Below are 19,938 nucleotides of genomic sequence, written 5' to 3'. Positions count from 1 at the left end.
GACCACTGAGAGAGTCAATGTGGCATCGACAGCGTTGGAGCTACAGCTGATGCAAACTAACAGTAGAGTACAGAGGAGGGGAAGCGTCTTCGGCGTGGCTGCTCGCTGCAACCCGAGGCACAGAGTAGACGACGAGATCACCACAGGGGGCGCTGTGGGGCCAGGCAGCTGCACCGTTGGAGAAATCCACCTCAGAGTAGGTGGATTTACTGGAAGTCTGGGAAAAAAAAGAGCAGAGGTCAAAGGTTATCACTTACTGTTTTAGTCTTAATAGCAACTTGAAGCTTTTATTTTACTTTGTGGCTCTGTAGATTATCTGTATTTGAATAGAAATAAATAATAAATAATTCAGGTATGAAGAGATGATTTGTATTGTCCACATACTGTATGTTATTCTAAGATAATAACCATCTGTAATTCCTTGTCTTTGTTTTAGATATCAGCTGGGCTTTTAAGGACTGACCTGGTCCCTGTTTCTTAATTGGTTACTTTTCTCTCTTGATGAATAAATTGGACATAAATAGATATTATGTATTTTTCTTATTAAACTCAACATTAAGGGGAACACTTCCTGGATCCAAACACAAAAAAGCAATTGAACAATTTAATAGTCATTTTACAACTGCTGTTTTTGGATGTGGGATAGAGAAACAGCTTTTATGAAATGTGTAAAAAAACTCTCATCATGTCAAGTTGTGGATTTATTCAAATGTAGGTTCAAAAACCCTACCAGAGTTTTTACTCACTTTCTTCTGAGAACTGGCTGCAGTGTTAAGTGTACACTGTAGATATTTCTGCAGGAGGAGATCTGCTCTGTCTGTCCTGCTCTCCGATCTCCTCATACACTCTGTTGGCCTGCAGGAAGAGAACAGGGGTCTGTTTCTATTAATATCAGCTGCTGTCACAAACACTAATGACACCGAGATGTCCCTAATGTACTCAAACTCACCTCTGTGACACTAGCATACTCAGTTTCCAGAGCAGGTTCTGAAAAACATGCAGTTCAGAAGATTAGATCCACTGTTGAAACATCTGTAAACTGCATAAATCAAGGATTTCCATAGGCTGTTGTAAGGGAAAAGCAAGTGTTTACCCATAGCTACCCGATGTTCAGTTCCTTTGATATGTGTGTGTTTCCTGTTGTCTCACCTTTGAGTTTACTGGCCCTCGTCCTGAAGAATATCAGCACAGCAGCTGATGTTATGATGAACATGGCAACCACAGTCAGACACACGTACAGCAGCAAACCTGTGGTTGCTTTAGCAGTAGAACAAGGTTGTTTTACACTGACACAGGTTCATTATAAAATACAGTGTATCTGGGAGTCCTAAGTACATGTAGGACCCGGGGGTCCAGTCACACGGTGTTCTCAAACTAATATTAATATCAACTAACATTTCAGATCAACGTAACAGTATATTTTTAACTAACAATCAATATAAGTTCCACACAGACAAACATAAACATTCATATATTTGGATACCTACAGTACATACATATTCACAAACAAGGTTTTGTTGAATGCTGTAAATGTACCTGGACCTGCAGCTCTCTGTGGCTGTTCAGGCTGGTTGGTGGTTTCAGGGGAGGATGATGAAGGTGTGGAGCTTCCTGAACTGGAGCTTAAACTCTGTGTTGTTGTCGGTGTGGAGGCTGATGGGACTGATGGTGTAAAAGGTGCTTTGGTGGTGGTTTTCCAGTTTGGTTTTGAAGCGGTTGGAGCTGTGAAACATATTTCAGATATTTTACAGATGAACTGTTGCTTTTAAAGGAGCATTTATCAGTGTTGTACTTCTACAGCCCCTTTCTAGTCTTCCGACCACTCAAAGCACACTAACACTACAGGCCACATTCGCCATTCACACACATTCATACAGTGATGGCAACTGCCATCAAAAACTGAAACTAACTCATTGAAACATATTCATTGCTCTTGATTCTGTGCCATACACCAATTTGGGGTTCAGTATCTTGATCAAGGACACTTCGACAAGCAGCGGGAGGAGCCGGGGATGGAAGCGCCACCTTCTGATTAGTGGCCGACCCGCTCTACATCCTGAGCCACTGCCGACCCCATACAGCTCCCAATATAATTGTTAGACTAAACATGTTGGGTTATTAGAAACATCAGCAGCTGTCAGTGAACACTTCATTTCATGACTCTCAGTAGAAACTCACCATCTTCAACTCTGAGCTCAAAGTCCTTGCTTGAATCTAGAAGAAAACGTCTGTCCAACCAACATCTGTACCGCCCTGAGTCAGACTTAGTCAGCTTTGTGATGCTCACATACAGAACTGATGAAGATAAGCCAAAGGATCCTTCTTTATATTCAATGCTGTATCTGCCTCGCTGAGCTCTGTTGTCAGTTGTTTCAATAAGAATGTCTTTTCCTTCACATTTTTCCTTACATAAGACCTTTCTTTCTCTAGAGAAGATGAAGACGAAGGAGCATCCAACTGTGATGTTTCCTCCTTCAGTTCCTGTGCGGACTGGGATTTCTTTTTTGATGAAACCAGTGTTTCCATCCTGCAGTGCTGTTAGAAAGATGAATAATCAACAGTTACTATGTGTTCTTCCTGTAAGATGTTGCAGTCTGATGTGTCTCACATTCACACAGATCCACAGATTCATACTGGGAGCTGCCCAGTTCAACCAGTCTGTGACTGAAGGGTAACAGTTTAATCCAACAGAAAATGTACATTGTACCAATTAAAGGTGGGGTAAGCAATTCTGGAGAAATCATGATATAGAGCGAACAACACAAGAAGTTATGTAATTCAGTGGTTTCCAAACTGGGGTCCAGGGACCAACAAGGGGCTTTGATGGGGATTTAAGGGGCTAGCAAGAGGAGGAATATCATATTTTAACTTTTACCACATTTTTTGGAAGTTGGAACAACAGAAGAAATAAGGTTGGCCGTTCTGACAGACATTTCTAGTGATTCATCATTCATTGACTATTAATCAATAGGCTTTATTTTCTTCAAAATTAAAATTAAAAAAATGCTCAGAGAGGATTCTTTTAGACAAAATCCATTTAAACTGGGGGTCCTTGACATGAAAGAGTTTGAACCCCTTGATGAGACTAATGTTATCTAGATTCTGTTCATAGTTTACAGCTGAAGTGCTGCTGTTCTTCTGGAGTTGTTTTCAGCTCTGGCGAAGTAAACAGAATGATTTAGGAACCAGTGAGTCAGAAAAACCAAACGTATTTAAAATAAAACTGTCTTTGCTCTCACAGCCCTCCAACTGTCCTTTCTGTATATTCCAAAGAAGAGTAGATACATGGTTTCCTGTGTTGCAACAACAAACTCAGCTGCAGTCAGACTGAAGCAGCAGAACATATTATATTATTATTATAACATATTAAAACCTGCAATGCATTTTATATCATTTACATTTCATATAACAGGAACAGCAGAACAACAGGCACAAGTAAAAGGAAAAAGAAGACTATTTCTGGGAAACTGCAGTAAAAACAGAACAAAAGTGTACTCACAGAGGAAGAAGAAGATGATAAAAGAGTGATGGATTTTCATCTTGGAGGCTCTGATGGTTTAATGCTGCCTGTCTTCTTTCTTCAAACCAGGAAATGAGTCCCTCCTCCAAACAGCACACACTCTCTCTCTTTTTTTGTCACTTTTTCCACTGCAGAGTCAACTACGTGCAACTGTGTGAGTGCATTATACAGTAAAACCTGGCCTGGGTGGAGCTTGAAGCGCCTTTAATGTCATATCTTTAAAAAAAAAAAGGTGTGAGTACAGTCTGTCTGCACTGCTGCGGGGGCGACAACAGCTGAGGAAGTAAAGCAGGTTGTCTAGTAATCAGAAGGTTCCTGGTTCAATACCTCAAACCAGACAGTGTCGGCGTGTCCTTAAGAAAGACAACGTTGCACTGCAGCGTCTACCATCAGTGTGTGAATGTTAAAGCGTGCTGAGTGGTCGGTGAACTAGAAAAGGATTAAATGCATTTTAACCTTTACTGCTAGAAACCTCTATCTTAGTCCTTTTCTGAGTCTATTTTTTGTTCTTAAATAAAGTGAGAGTTCGTGCTTCAGTCCAATAAATGAATGACACTAACAAGGACAGACTGCACAATTCTTTTTCTTTATCTTGTTGAAAAATATTTTTTTTATTTTGTACTCAAGAAAATAGATAAATACTGCAACATAGCAATAAATTAACAGCATCAAAAAAGCATTTTAAAACCTACACACAAAAAGCTGTCGTATCTAATGGATAGAGAGACAGAGCAGAGACTCCCAACTAACACACTGTTTTAAATGATCTTGCATAGTAAACTAGGCCTACAATAACGTGTACAATATAAAAAACACTTTCAAAGTATATTTTGGTGGCCCCTCTGCAGTAACTGCAGGACCCTCACAGAGTACTTTTTGTTGGTTCACTACAGAACGTCCAGACACATTTTGCTCAACACAAGTTAAACCTTTCAGTCAGTCTCTCTTTTGTGTCACTGATATAGACATAACAGAGGCTCATTCACGTCCCAGGGCTGAACTTTAACTCTTAGCATCCTGCTTTCAGTGAGTCTTTACAATTAGACACCAGCTGGTAGTCAAACATTTTAATAATATCTTTAACCAAAATATTTAAGAGAAGCTTAACTTAAAGTAGAAGCAGTAAAAGGAGCTGACAAACAGATTTGTGTGTGAATGTGACTCCTTCAAACCACTGTGTGTTCACCTGTTGACCACTGAGAGAGTCAATGTGGCGTCGACAGCGTTGGAGCTGATGCAAACTAACAGTAGAGTACAGAGGAGGGGAAGCGTCTTAGGTGCGGCTGCCATCCTAGCTCGCTTCTGACCGAGGCACAGAGTAGACCACGTTATCTGCATCACCACGGGGGGCGCTGTGGAGCAAAGCAGCTGCACCGTTGGACAAATCCACCTCAGAGTAGGTGAGTTTACTCAGGTCATCTTCAGTCTGAAAGAAAACAATCAGAGGTCAAAGGTTATCGCTTAGTGACTGTTTAAGTTGTAATAATATGTTATTATATCAATCTTTGATATCTTTAGTAAAACTTGGAGTTTGTTTTAAATCTGATACATAAACTGATGTAAAGTAAAATACATGTTTTCTTCAGACAATCTTCTCTCTATTCTGCCACAAAATATTTCCTCTGTTGTTCAACACAATGACATTTTTTAACAGACAACTCAACTAATTAAAAAGTGAAGTGTACATCAGTCGTATTTGGATGTGAGACAGAGAAACAGCTTTTGTGAAATGTGTAAAAATCTAAATTATTACCATGTCAAGTTATATTAGTGGATGTAGCCTAAATGTGTTTTAGGCCTAAATCCTAAAATCTGACCATAGGTTTTACTCACTTGGTTCTGGGGACCGGCTGCAGTGATAAGGCTGTACTCATCTGTGGTTTCAACTGCATCTGGTTTGGAGTATTTGGCGTAAGTGTAAGCTGTAGATATTTCTGCAGAAGGAGATCTGCTCTGTCTGTCCTCCTCTCTGATCTCCTCATACACTCTGTTGGCCTGCAGGAAGAGAACAGGGGTCTGTTTGTATTAATATCAGCTGCTGTCACAAACACTAATGACGCTGAAATATCCCAAATGTACTCAAACTCACCTCTGTCCCATTAGCATACTCAGTTTCCACAGGAGGTTCTGAAAAACAAAGAGTCGACCAATCAGCAGTCAGTCAGAAACAACAGTGAGTGTGCTTGTACCGACCAACCTCTGATCCCCACAGTCTGTCTGCAGAACTCCTTAATATATCTTTATAAATGATTGAACTTGACTATTTATGCTTCATCTTTTTCTCATAATGTAAAGTTAATGTCTGGATCCTCTCTACTCATGACACAGTCTGTAAAAATAATAATAGTTAATAATAAAGCTAATTGAGTTGGTTCAGTTCAGCTTGACTTCATGTTTTTTAATGTCCATTCTTTTATATCTTGTATCTATATAGTTATGTTACGATGTAATGATGTCATATCACTTGATTTATCAACTATAGCAACGTTTCAACAGACTTTAGCAACTTTTTACATTTAAAAATGTTTTACTTAAATGAAAATGTGCAGTCTGTATTTTGTTTAATAATCTATGATAAATTAGATAATGAAGTCATTTCATTGAATAAGTTAATTGGTAGATAGAGCACAAAATCATTTGATTTCATTCATTTTGATTGAGGTGTGATATTCTGTAAAAGGCAACATTATGTAGCATGTTATCGTCTCTTTAAGATACATGTTCTGCTCGTTAAGGTGGATTCGTTTAATTTTGTTCAGTTGAGGCTCGAGCAACTACAGAGCCACATGGTTTTCTTACTGTAGTACAGTTTGATGATCCTGTAAGAAGATACTACAAAACTGTGGAAACCCCCCAGCAGCCATTTTGCACGTACCCATCACATCTGAAGAGTATTTAATGAATGAATGAAAAGGACTAAAACTAGTGTAGATCGCCTGCTAGCACTAATAATCAATAACTGTTTATGTGAGAGCTAGCATTCAGTGCTACAGTAGCAATGGAAGGTTTATTGCTCTGACACCTTAAAGGTGTCTTTAACACAAATACAAAACAAATTTCCACCTGGTTTTATTCAAGCAAAGTTGGCAGCTGTATAGTTTTTGTGTTTATGGTACATATAGTCAATGTTGTGGATGTACAGATGTTAGGTAACATACTGGACCCAGACGCACTCCCTTTAATCAAAATTGCTCACAGAGCACATGAGACAGCAAAGTTTTCTAGTTTCTAGGTTTGCTTCTGCATTTTGCACCTCACTGCACATCTGTATTAGTGTTTCTCTCACTGGCCCCTGGTTTCCTGCAGTCTCACCTTTGGGTTTACTGGCCCTCTTCCTGCAGAATATCAGCACAGCCGCTGATAATACGATGATGATGACGACCAGAGTCAGACTCACATACAGCGGCAAACCTGTGAATGTTTGAGCTGATGTTTGTTTTGTTGTTTGTATGTTATTTTGCATAACTCGACTGAACACAAGGAATCCAAACCAACAGTGAACATAAGTTCCACACAGACAAGCATACACATTAATATCTGCATACCTACAGTACATACATATTCACTAACAAGGTTTTGTTGAATGCTGTAAATGTACCTGGACCTTCAGCTTTCTGTTGCTGTTCAGGCTGGTTGGTGGTTTCAGGGGAGGATGATGAAGGTGTGGAGCTTCCTGAACTGGAGCTTAAACTCTGTGTTGTTGTCGGTGTGGAGGCTGATGGGACTGATGGTGTAAAAGGTGCTTTGGTGGTGGTTTTCCAGTTTGGTTTTGAAGCGGTTGGAGCTGTGAAACATGAAAAACACAATGAAACAATCAGATACTGATTGTACAGATACAAAGAACTCTGTGGTAACATTTCATTGAAATAACACAAATTCTCTGCAAACAGTCAATGTATCAATGTAGTTTTAATCATACAGCTAAATGCAGGAGGTCATCAATGTGTTTGCTGCAACAATATTCAAATCAACTGCAGTGTGTCCATTTGTGTGACAGTTTGAGTTGATCAGATATTTTACAGATGAACTGTTGCTTTTAAAGGAGCATTTATCAGTGTTCACAATGATGGAAATATGCAGCTCCAAATATAATTGTTAGACTAAACATGTTGGGTTATTAGAAACATCAGCAGCTGTCAGTGAACACTTCATTTCATGACTCTCAGTAGAAACTCACCATCTTCAACTCTGAGCTCAAAGTCCTCGGTTGCATTTTTAATCAAACTGCCCAACCAACATCTGTACCGCCCCGAGTCAGACTTAGTCAGGTTTTTGATGCTCACATTCAGAACTGCAGAAACATAAGGTTCTTCTTCATATTCAATGCTGTATCTGCCACTCTGAGCTCTGCTCTCATTTGTTTCAATGAGAATGTCTTTTCCTTCACATTCTCTCTTACAGAACATCTTCCTGCTTCCAGACGAAGAGAAGGAGCATTTAACTGTGATGTTTCCTCCTTCAGTTCGTGTATGGACAGGGATTTCTTTTTTGATGGGACCAGTGTTTCCATCCTGCAGTGCTGTTGAAAAGATGAACAATCAATAGTTACTATCTGTTCTTCCTGTAAGATGTTGCAGTGACATTCACACAGGAACACAGAGTCATACTGGGAGCTGCCCAGTTCAACCAGTCTGTGACTGAAGGGTAACAATTTTAGTTGTATTCTTTCACCAAATATTTTACACATCATAATCTTCGATTCTGACTCTGCATTCCAAAATAAAAAGAAAAAACTTAAAATGTAAATTTCAACAATTAAGTAATTCAACTATCTGCAAAATACAACAAAAAACAACTGCAATGCATTTTGTTACACGTAAAACAACAATAGCAGAACAACAGACACATGTACAGTAGGCCAGCTTAGTACTTCTTCTACTTCTACTTCTTCTTTACAGAGAAGTGGCCATTTTTAACCACAGAAACCAACAACAGTTTCTCAAGAGTCCACTCATGAGAATCATCAACAAAATATCAACAAATAAATCAATAATACATCAATTAAGATCAATACAGCAGGAAGACAGAGTGATAGAGAAGGAGAGTGTACTCACAGAGGAAGAAGAAGCAGATCAAAGTGTGACAGACTTTCATGTTGGAGGCTCTGATGGTTTATCGCTGCCTCTCTTCCGTCTTCACTGACAAACCAGGAACTCCTCACTTCTCTAAATGATGGAGTCCCTCCTCCAAACAGCACACACACACACACACACACACACACACACACACACACACACACACACACAGACCTCTCCACCCCTCATTATTATGTAATGTATGATTTTACATAAAAACTGGGTCTGATTGTAACTTACAGCAGCATTAATGCCATATTTCCATCTCCACTGCAAAAAGTCTCCATCTTATTCAATCATTTGTGTCTATTGTTGAGTCCTATTATATGTCCTATTTCATAAAACAAGTGACAGGGAGGGAGGGAGACTTAATACGATCCAGGAAGTTCAGTTTATGTAACAGATCGATGGGTTTGAAGGCAACTTATCACAGTGACAATCATTGTAAATAAAAAATAATCTTTATCTTTAGTTGTAGGATCATGAGGTAAACAGTAGACAGTGTTTAAAGAAGAGGTGGCCATATTTCATCTCTCAGTTTGTGGATTTTGATGAACTTTGAACCAATTCTGAGGTTATTTATAAGATTAATATATTGGACCTGCATTTAAGAATCAAGAGAGCTCAATGTCGTTGGTGTCAATGTTCAGATGTAATATTCCTTCAGATTTCTTCAGTTCTGCAGGCACAATAACTGACATTGAAATTCAGAAGACAATATTGTAATGATATTAGGGGTTAGTGGGGATGCTGCATCCATTCCTGACATTCCCCAAATTCAAAATGTCCATATTTCAACTCCTGGTGGGAACATTAAAATAAAGTTAAATACGGGAACAAAATAACTGAGGATGCAATATTAAAGGGTTAAAATTAAATACTTTATTTCACCTGAACTTTAATACATTAATATCTTTAAAAATATATATTTAAGAGAAGCTTAACTTAAAGTAGAAGCAGTATAAGGAGCTAACAAACAGATTTGTGTGTGAATGTGAGTCCTTCAAACCACTGTGTGTTCACCTGTTGACCACTGAGAGAGTCAATGTGGCGTCGACAGCGTTGGAGCTACAGCTGATGCAAACTAACAGTAGAGTACAGAGGAGGGGAAGCGTCTTCGGCGTGGCTGCTCGCTGCAACCCGAGGCACAGAGTAGACCACGTTATCTGCATCACCACGGGGGGCGCTGTGGAGCGAGGCAGCTGCACCGTTGGAGAAATCCACCTCAGAGTAGGTGAGTTTACTCGGGTCGTCTTCAGTCTGGAAGAAAACAATCAGAGGTCAAAGGTTATCACTTACTGACTGTTTTAGTCTCAATAGCAACTGGAAGCTTTTATTTTATGGTTACTTTTCTCTCTTGATGAACAAACTGAACATAAATAGATATATTTCTTTTTGTTTGATATTGAACTAGTCCATCTTTTGCTGCCAAAACAGCCCTGACCCATTGAGGCTTGGACCCCACTAGACCTCTGAAGGTGTGCTGTGGTATCTGGCACCAACACGTTAACAGTAGATCCTTGAAGTCCTGTTAGTTGTGAGGTCGGGCCTCCATGGATCGGACTTGTTTCTCCAGCACATCCCACAGATGTTCGATTGGATTGAGATCTGGGGCTCGTTGTTGTGTTCCTCAAACTGTTCCTGAACCATTTTTACTGTGTAACATAGCACATTATCCTGCTGAAAGAGGCCACTGCCATCAGGGAATACAGTTTCCATGAAAGAGTGTACGTGGTCTGCAACAATGCTGAGGTAGGTGGTACGTATCAAAGTAATATCCACATGAATAGCAGGACCCAAGGTTTCCCAGCAGAACATCACCCAAAGCATCACACTGCCTCCACCGGCTTTCCTTCTTCCCATAGTGCATTCTGGTGCCATGTGTTCCCCAGGTAAGTGACGCACCCGGGCATCCGAAAGATTTAAGAAAACGTTATTCATCAGACCAGACCACATTCTTCCGGTTCTGATGCTCACGTGCCCGTTACAGGTGCTTTCAGCAGTGGACAGGGGTCAGCATGGGCATCGTGACTGGTCTGCAGCTACGCGGCCCCGTACCAACAGACTGCTCTGTACTGTGTGTTCTGACTCCTTTCTATCAGAACCAGCATTAACTGTTTCAGCAGTTTGAGCTACAGTAGCTCGTCTGTTGGATCGAACCACACGGGCCAGACTTCACTCCCCACCTGCATCAATGGGCCTTTGCCGCCCATGACCCTGTCTCCGGTTCTTTCCTTCCTTGGACCCACTTTTGATAGGTACTGACCTCTGCAGACCGGGAACACCCCACAAGAGCTGCAGGTTTGGAGATGCTCTGACCCAGTCGTCCATCACAATGTGGTTCTTGTCAAAGTCGCTCAGATCGTCACGCTGCCCATTTTTCCTGCTTCTAACACATAAACCCTAAGGACAAAATGTTCACTTGCTGCCTTTATATGGCACAAAGCCTGGATCCAAACAACAAAGGACAACTATTTAAAAACTTAATTGTACATCAGCCATATTTGGATGTGAGACAGAGAAACAGCTTTTGTGAAATGTGTAAAAATTATTACCATGTCAAGTTATATTCGTGGAAATAGCCTAAATGTGTTTTGAGCCTAAATCCTAAAATCTGACCATAGTTTTTACTCACTTGGTTCTGGGGACCAGCTGCAGTGATAAGGCTGTACTCATCTGTGGTTTCAACTGCATTTGGTTTGGAGTATTTGGCGTAAGTGTAAACTGTAGATATTTCTGCAGGAGGAGATCTGCTCTGTTTGTCCTCCTCTCTGATCTCCTCATACACTCTGTTGGTCTGCTGGAAGAGAACAGGGGTTTGTTTGTATTAATATCAGCTGCTGTCACAAACACTAATGACACTGAAATATCCCAAATGTACTCAAACTCACCTCTGTTCCATTAGCATACTCAGTTTCCACAGGAGGTTCTGAAAAACAAAATATAATTTTACTGAAACTCACCAGTTTTTGTCGACTCCTGTCAGTGTCACTATATTAGTATTAGTATTTTCATATTGCTCATTACTTCATCTACGGTTCATTTCACAAAAATGATGTGTTTGTGCTTTCCATATTCAAGGAGAACAACAATAAAAACAAAACAAACTTAAGCCTTGAACTGAAGGTGGTTAATGCAACCGGGCAGGTTTAGTCAAAGAGACACATACAGCTCTGAGAAAAATGTCCATGCTTTAAAAATCATAACACAAAGGGTGATAATTGAAATTGTTTGCTGTTTGGGTGTCCTGTCCACAGTTTTACCTGCATCTCTTTTATAATGGTGGTACATTACATTTGCCCCAGTGCAGAAACTTTAAGGTTTAAGATCAAATTACACATCATGTGTTAAACATACCAAAGTTTTATATTTTATTTATATTTGTATCACATGTGAAAGCTGGTAAATGCAAGAAATTTGCGAGAAAATTAAGTTTTAGATGGTCAGTTGCCTTTGTTGTGTGTGTGTGTGTGTGTGTGTGTTTCCTGCAGCCTCACCTTTGGGTTTACTGGCCCTCTTCCTGCAGAATATCAGCACAGCCGCTGATAATACGATGATCATGACAACCAGAGTCAGACTCACATACAGCAGTAAACCTGTGAATGTTTAATCTGATGTTTGTTTTATGTTTGTATGCTATTTGAATAATTGGACTGAACAAAAGTAACTCAAACCAACAGTGAACATTAGTTCCACACAGACAAGCATACACATTCATATATCTGCATACCTACAGTACATACATATTCACAAACAAGGTTTTGTTGAATGCTGTAAATGTACCTGGACCTGCAGCTCTCTGTTGCTGTTCAGGCTGGTTGGTGGTTTCAGGGGAGGATGATGAAGGTGTGGAGCTTCCTGAACTGGAGCTTAAACTCTGTGTTGTTGTCGGTGTGGAGGCTGATGGGACTGATGGTGTAAAAGGTGCTTTGGTGGTGGTTTTCCTCTTTGGTTTTGAAGTGGTTGGAGCTGTGAAACATGAAAAACACAATGAAACAATCAGATACTGATTGTACAGATACAAAAAACTCTGTGGTAACATTTCACTGAAATAACACAAATTCTCTGCAAACAGTCAATGTATCAATGTAGTTTTAACCATACAGCTAAATGCAGGAGGTCATCAATGTGTTTGCTGCAACAATATTCAAATCAACTGCAGTGTGTCCATTTGTGTGACAGTTTGAGTTGATCAGATATTTTACAGATGAACTGTTGCTTTTAAAGGAGCATTTATCAGTGTTCACAATGATGGAAATATGCAGCTCCAAATATAATTGTTAGACTAAACATGTTGGGTTATTAGAAACATCAGCAGCTGTCAGTGAACACTTCATTTCATAACTCTCAGTAGAAACTCACCATCTTCAACTCTGAGCTCAAAGTCCTTGGTTAAATCGAACACAGTATTGCCCAACTGACATCTGTACCGCCCGAATCAGACTTAGTCAGCTTTGTGATGCTCACGTACAGAATTGCAGATCCATAATATGATTTCTTATATTCAATGCTGTATCTGCCTCTCTGATCTCTGTTCTTATCTGTTTGAATGAGAATCTTTTTTCCTTCACATTCTTTCTTACAGAACATCTTTCTGTCTCGAGAGATAAAGAAAGAGAAGGAGCATTCAACTTTGATGTTTCCTCCTTCACTTCCTGTATGGATGGTGTTCTCTGCATTGATGAGACAAATGTTACCATCCCGCAGTGCTGTTGAAGAGATGAACAATGAACAGTTACTATCTTTCTGTGAGACACAGAGTCACACTGCCCACTTCAACACAGTTCGACTGTCAGATGTGCAACTGTGTGTTCAATCTATGTTCAAACTGCCCATGGAAGCTAAATGAATTTCAGTGTATGATTCAGTTTTGCAAATGCTGTAACTTGTGGGCTTCTCTACTCCTCTGTAATGTGTCTTTTCTTAAATGTATTTTGTTTGCAAAATCTTTTAAATAATAAATTTCCTTTGATAAAGTTTTAATAAAGATTTAAACAAAGGTATAGGGGTGGAGTCACACATGTTTTAAGCAACACAGACAATCACTGAGTAGCATCTCAAACATATATCACAGTTAATATGAATAAATATATAGAAAACTAGAACTGAATGCATCTCTTTGTTCTCGTCGCCCCATTCACAACTTCAGTCCTTTCTATGAACTTTGAACAGGTTTAGATAAGTAGCTTCCTGTGTTACAAAACACTCAGTCAGACTACATCTGCAATGCATTTTGTTACGTATAAAACAGGTACAGCAGAACAAAAATAAATAAAGTAAGTTAAAAAAAAAAGAATAAATAAAATACTTCTGGGAAACTTTGTCTACATGGTACTTGTCTAAGTATTAAGTAAGCTGTCATGTCTGACCACAGAAACAAACAACCGTTTCTCAAGAGTTCACTCATGAGAAACAGTTTCCCACAAGATTAAAATGAAGTTTAAATAAATCAATAATAAATCAATAAAGATCAATACAGCAGGAAGACAGAGTGATAGAGAAGGAGAGTGTACTCACAGAGGAAGAAGAAGCAGATCAAAATGTGATAGACTTTCATGTTGGAGGCTCTGATGGTTTATCGCTGCCTCTCTTCCGTCTTCACTGACAAACCAGGAACTCCTCACTTCTCTAAATGATGGAGTCCCTCCTCCAAACAGCACACACACCCACACACACACAGAGACCTCTCCACCCCTCATTATTAGGTAATGTGTGATTTTACATACAAACTGGGTCTGATTGTAACTTACAGCAGCATTAATGCCATATTTTCATCTCCACTGCAAAAAGTCTCCATCTTATTCAATCATTTGTGTCTATTGTTGAGTCCTATTATATGTCCTATTTCATAAAACAAGTGACAGGGAGGGAGGGAGACTTAATACGATCCAGGAAGTTCAGTTTATGTAACAGATCGATGGGTTTGAATGAAACTTATCATAGTGACAATCATTGTAAATAAAAAATAATCTTTATCTTTAGTTGTAGACAGGGCTGGACTGGGACAAAAAATGGGCCCGGGCATTTTGAGCCGAGACTGGCCCACCAGGTATTGATGGAAAGACAATGAAGCCTATGAATGAAAACAAAGGTTCTTGTGACAATGCTTGTACGCCGCTGCGTATATGGGTCGCATGATGATCATGATTTCATAATCCCCGCATTTTCGTTGCAAAAAAGTCAGATATATTTTAGCAGAAAGTTGAAAAATGTTGCGTTTACGTCACTCAAGAGCAGCCGTTTTCCCCTGTTGCCATGGGAACGTTATGAAGTGACGTAATGACGCGACGTGAACATCATGGAAAAGCTGCAAACCCCGCGATGAAGCCGTGATGAAGCCCTTTTATTTATTCATTTTTACAGAAGTTGTAGCATATTCCTTTTGTAAAGCTACAGAACTTGTTTGACTCATCCATGTTGTGTAAGTTTGAGCCATGTGTTTATTAAGGTCTGAAATAAAACAAGAGGAGAACTTAAATCTTCCCAGCACTTTCTGTGATGTAGTATGTTTGCTTATCATAGGAAGTAATAAGAAATGACTCTTTACATTAAGGTAGTAGCCTAATGAGAACAGGGTGTTGGGGGAATCCCTTTTTTTTTTCTCTTTTTTGTCAAACCGCAGTTTTTGCAAGTTCCCGCAATTTCATTGCATTAAATTGCATAAATATCCCGCATATTCCATCGCATTTTGTAAGAAAACGTGCGGCATAATCAAGGATTTTTGCCCGCAACAATCACAAAAAATATTTTTTGCATTTTTCTTGAAGGACTGACTTTTATGTTAATGAGCAGCATCACATCTTCTGGCAAATCCTAATTTGATTCAGTCAAAATTCTATCAGATTCCCCTCCACTCGCACCAGCAGCTTTTTAGCTCAATTTTTTTCTGCATCTTGCTGTTCTCCATTTTCGTGATCTCCTCTCTCTCTGTATGATTGACTGATTGACTGCCGAGGCCCAAGAGGGAGGAGGCATCGGCCCTCGGCTGTAATTGGTCCAGCCTAGAATAAATCATGACTAATGGGCCGATCTACCAGTTTTGTGTACCAATAGGAATCATGACTAATATAAATACTAATATTAGTACCATTAGTAAAAAAAAAAAAAAAGGCCCAGCCCAAAATCACCATCGGGCATGATGACCAGTCCAGCACTGGTTGTAGGATCATGAAGTAAACAGTAGAGAGTGTTTGAAGAAGAGGTGGCCATATTTCATCTCTCAGTTGGTGGATTTTGATGAACTTTGAACCAATTCTGAGGTTATTTATAAGATTAATATATTGGACCTGCATTTAAGAATCAAGAGAGCTCAATGTCGTTGGTGTCAATGTTCAGATGTAATATTCCTTCAGATTTCTTCAGTTCTGCAGGCACAATAACTGACACTGAAATACAGAAGACAATATTTTAATGATATTAGGGGTTAGTGGGGATGCTGCATCCATTCCTGACATTACCCAAATTCAAAATGTCCATATTTCAACTCCTGGTGGGGACATTTTGATGAAGCTGTAGTCCATTAAAATTAAGTTAAATAGGGGATCAAAATAACTGAGGATGCAATATGAAAGGGTTAAAATTAAATACTTTATTTCACCTGCACTTTAATAATACATTAATATCATTAATAAAAATATTTAAGAGAAGCTTAACTTAAAGTCGAAGTAGTAAAAGGAGCTAACAAACAGATTTGTGTGTGAATGTGAGTCCTTCAAACCACTGTGTGTTCACCTGTTGACCACTGAGAGAGTCAATGTGGCGTCGACAGCGTTGGAGCTACAGCTGATGCAAACTAACAGTAGAGTACAGAGGAGGGGAAGTGTCTTCGGCGTGGCTGCTCGCTGCAACCCGAGGCACAGAGTAGACCACGTTATCTGCATCACCACGGGGGGCGCTGTGGAGCGAGGCAGCTGCACCGTTGGAGAAATCCACCTCAGAGTAGGTGAGTTTACTCGGGTCGTCTTCAGTCTGGAAGAAAACAATCAGAGGTCAAAGGTTATCACTTACTGACTGTTTTAGTCTTAATAGCAACTGGAAGCTTTTATTTTATGGTTACTATTCTCTCTTGATGAACAAACTGAAAATAAATAGATATATTTCTTTTTGTTTGATATTGAACTAGTCCATCTTTTGCTGCCAAACAGCCCTGACCCATTGAGGCATGGACCCCACTAGACCTCTGAAGGTGTGCTGTGGTATCTGGCACCAACACGTTGGCAGTAGATCCTTTAAGTCCTGTAAGTTGTGAGGTCGGGCCTCCATGGATCGGACTTGTTTCTCCAGCACATCCCACAGATGTTCGATTGGATTGAGATCTGGGACTCGTTGTTGTGTTCCTCAAATTGTTCCTGAACCATTTTTACTGTGTGACATAGCACATTATCCTGCTGAAAGAGGCCACTGCCATCAGGGAATACAGTTTCCATGAAAGACTGTACGTGGTCTGCAACAATGCTGAGGTAGGTGGTACGTGTCAAAGTAACATCCACATGAATAACAGGACCCAAGGTTTCCCAGCAGAACATCGCCTCCGCCGGCTTCCCATAGTGCATTCTGGTGCCATGTATTCCCCAGGTAAGCGACGCAGCCAGGCATCCCCCCCACTGTCAGTGCTCATCATGTTATAGCTGATCGGTGTATGTTATTATTGTAAATCTTAGTGTTATAATATATCTATCTTATATTTTTTAGTAAAATTTGGACTTTGTTTTAAATCTGATACATACACTTTTAAAACCATATTTTTGAGGACAATCTTCTCTCTATTTTGCACAAAATATTTCCTCTGTTGTACAACAACAAACATTTTATTAGTCACAAAGCCTGGATCTAAACAACAAAGGACAACTGATTCAAAAGTGAATTGTACATCAGTCGTATTTAGATGTGAGACAGAGAAACAGCTTTTGTGAAATGTGTAAAAATCAAAATTATTACCATGTCAAGTTATATTAGTGGATGTAGCCTAAATGTGTTTTGAGCCTAAATCCTAAAATCTGACCATAGTTTTTACTCACTTTGTTCTGGGGACCGGCTGCAGTGATAAGGCTGTACTCATCTGTGGTTTCAACTGCATCTGGTTTGGAGTATTTGGCGTAAGTGTAAACTGTAGATATTTCTGCAGGAGGAGATCTGCTCTGTTTGTCCTCCTCTCTGATCCCCTCATACACTCTGTTGGTCTGCAGGAAGAGAACAGGGGTCTGTTTGTATTAATATCAGCTGCTGTCACAAACACTAATGACACTGAAATATCCCAAATGTACTCAAACTCACCTCTGTCCCATTAGCATACTCAGTTTCCACAGGAGGTTCTGAAAAACCAAATATAATTTTACTGAAACTCACCAGTTTTTGTCGACTCCTGTCAGTGTCACTTTATTAGTATTAGTATTTTCATATTACTCATTACTTCATCTACGGTTCATTTCACAAAAATGATGTGTTTGTGCTTTCCATATTCAAGGAGAACAACAATAAAAACAAAACAAACTTAAGTCTTGAACTGAAGGTGGTTAATGCAACCGGGCAGGTTTAGTCAAAGAGACACATACAGCTCTGAGAAAAATGTCCATGCTTTAAAAATCATAACACAAAGGGTGATAATTGACATTGTTTGCTGTTTGGGTGTCCTGTCAACAGTTTTACCTACATCTCTTTTATAATGGTGGTACATTACATTTGCCCCAGTGCAGAAACTTTAAGGTTTAAGGTCAAATTACACATCATGTGTTAAACATACCAAAGTTTGTTATTTATTTTTTTATATTTGTATCATATATGAAAGCTGGTAGAGGCGAGACATTTGCGAGAAAATTAAGTTTTAGGTGGTCAGTTGCCTTTTTTGAGTTTGTGTGTTTCCTGCAGTCTCACCTTTGGGTTTACTGGCCCTCTTCCTGCAGAATATCAGCACAGCCGCTGATAATACGACGATCATGACGACCAGAGTCAGACTCACATACAGCAGTAAACCTGTGAATGTTTAATCTGATGTTTGTTTTATGTTTGTATGTTAGTTGAATAATTGGACTGAACAAAAGTAACTCAAACCAACAGTGAACATTAGTTCCACACAGACAAGATTACACATTCATATATTTGCATACCTACAGTACATACATATTCACAAACAAGGTTTTGTTGAATGCTGTAAATGTACCTGGACCTGCAGCTCTCTGTTGCTGTTCAGGCTGGTTGGTGGTTTCAGGGGAGGATGATGAAGGTGTGGAGCTTCCTGAACTGGAGCTTAAACTCTGTGTTGTTGTCGGTGTGGAGGCTGATGGGACTGATGGTGTAAAAGGTGCTTTGGTGGTGGTTTTCCTCTTTGGTTTTGAAGTGGTTGGAGCTGTAAATAAAAAACACAATGAAACAATCAGATACTGATTGTACAGATACAAAGAACTCTGTGGTAACATTTCATTGAAATAACACAAATTCTCTGCAAACAGTCAATGTATCAATGTAGTTTTAATCATACAGCTAAATGCAGGAGGTCATCAATGTGTTTGCTGCAACAATATTCAAATCAACTGCAGTGTGTCCATTTGTGTGACAGTTTGAGTTGATCAGATATTTTACAGATGAACTGTTGCTTTTAAAGGAGCATTTATCAGTGTTCACAATGATGGAAATATGCAGCTCCAAATATAATTGTTAGACTAAACATGTTGGGTTATTAGAAACATCAGCAGCTGTCAGTGAACACTTCATTTCATGACTCTCAGTAGAAACTCACCATCTTCAACTCTGAGCTCAAAGTCCTCGGTTAAATCTCGTGACCATTTTATGTCCAACCAACATCTGTACCGCCCCAAGTCAGACTTAGTCAGGTTTGTGATGCTCACATACAAAAGTGCAGATCCATCAGTTCTTTCTTCATATTCAATGCTGTATCTGCCACTCTGAGCTCTGTCCTCATTTGTTTCAATGAGAATGTCTTTTCCTTTACATTTTCTCTTACAGAAGATCTTCCTTCTTCCAGACGAAGAGAAGGAGCATTTAACTGTGATGTTTCCTCCTTCAGTTCCTGTATGGACGAGGATTTCTGCATTGATTAGACGAATGTTTCCATCCTGCAGTGCTGTTGGAAAGATGCAAAATTGATGAATTTGTATGATTTTTATTTATTTATTTTATCTGCAAAAAACTATTAGATAATTAATTTTCTTTGATAAAGTTTTTATGAAGATATATAAAAGGTATAGGGGTGGGGCTACACCTTTTTTGAAGCAGCACAGACAATCAGCGAGTGGCAACTCAAACATCTTAAATTTTAATACATATATAGAAAAGAAGAAGTGAAAGCATCTATTTGCTCCCCTCCCCCTTTCACAACCTTCCTTTGGT

General features: G+C 39.4%; 2 protein-coding genes across 42 annotated transcripts in view; both read right to left on the bottom strand.

Annotated features, from left to right (window-relative positions):
- The window catches only part of LOC127376922 (mucin-5AC-like), a 59,286-nt gene that overhangs the window by 18,351 nt on the left and 20,997 nt on the right, over nt 1-19,938 (bottom strand). For 5 of the 40 annotated variants that reach the window (XM_051424316.1, XM_051424318.1, XM_051424321.1 and 2 more), the window contains 2 exons: nt 10,862-10,998; nt 9,619-9,855 (listed from right to left, as the gene is read on the bottom strand). In XM_051424316.1, the coding sequence (XP_051280276.1) occupies nt 9,619-9,855; nt 10,862-10,998 (374 nt within the window). Of the gene's footprint in view, nt 1-4,097; nt 4,947-5,353; nt 5,516-5,609; nt 5,648-6,832; nt 6,932-7,118; nt 7,305-9,454; nt 9,856-10,861; nt 10,999-11,230; nt 11,396-11,486; nt 11,525-12,092; nt 12,192-12,378; nt 12,565-16,448; nt 16,564-17,612; nt 17,796-17,868; nt 17,907-18,465; nt 18,565-18,751; nt 18,938-19,327; nt 19,673-19,938 lie in introns of those variants that run through there. The other 35 variants (XM_051424339.1, XM_051424340.1, XM_051424332.1 and 32 more) reach the window with 32 other exon arrangements.
- Nucleotides 2-3,554, bottom strand: LOC127376930 (uncharacterized). Of its 2 annotated transcripts, XM_051424382.1 has the most exons (7): nt 3,500-3,554; nt 2,179-2,535; nt 1,537-1,722; nt 1,150-1,172; nt 950-987; nt 747-855; nt 2-217 (listed from the first exon to the last, which is right to left on the bottom strand). In XM_051424382.1, exons 1-7 carry the CDS (start codon nt 3,537-3,539, stop codon nt 41-43), a joined length of 930 nt encoding a protein of 309 aa, XP_051280342.1. In that variant the 5' UTR covers nt 3,540-3,554; the 3' UTR covers nt 2-40. The 2 variants fall into 2 exon arrangements, with proteins under 2 accessions (XP_051280342.1, XP_051280343.1); XM_051424383.1 differs by lacking the exon at nt 2-217 and having other exon boundaries at nt 747-876; nt 1,150-1,257.

The sequence above is a fragment of the Dicentrarchus labrax genome, unplaced genomic scaffold (assembly GCF_905237075.1).
Source record: "Dicentrarchus labrax unplaced genomic scaffold, dlabrax2021, whole genome shotgun sequence".
In the NCBI taxonomy this organism is placed as follows: domain Eukaryota; kingdom Metazoa; phylum Chordata; class Actinopteri; family Moronidae; genus Dicentrarchus; species Dicentrarchus labrax.
The sequence above is the reverse complement of the archived record's forward strand: the minus strand, read 5'-3'. Positions and strand labels throughout refer to the sequence as shown.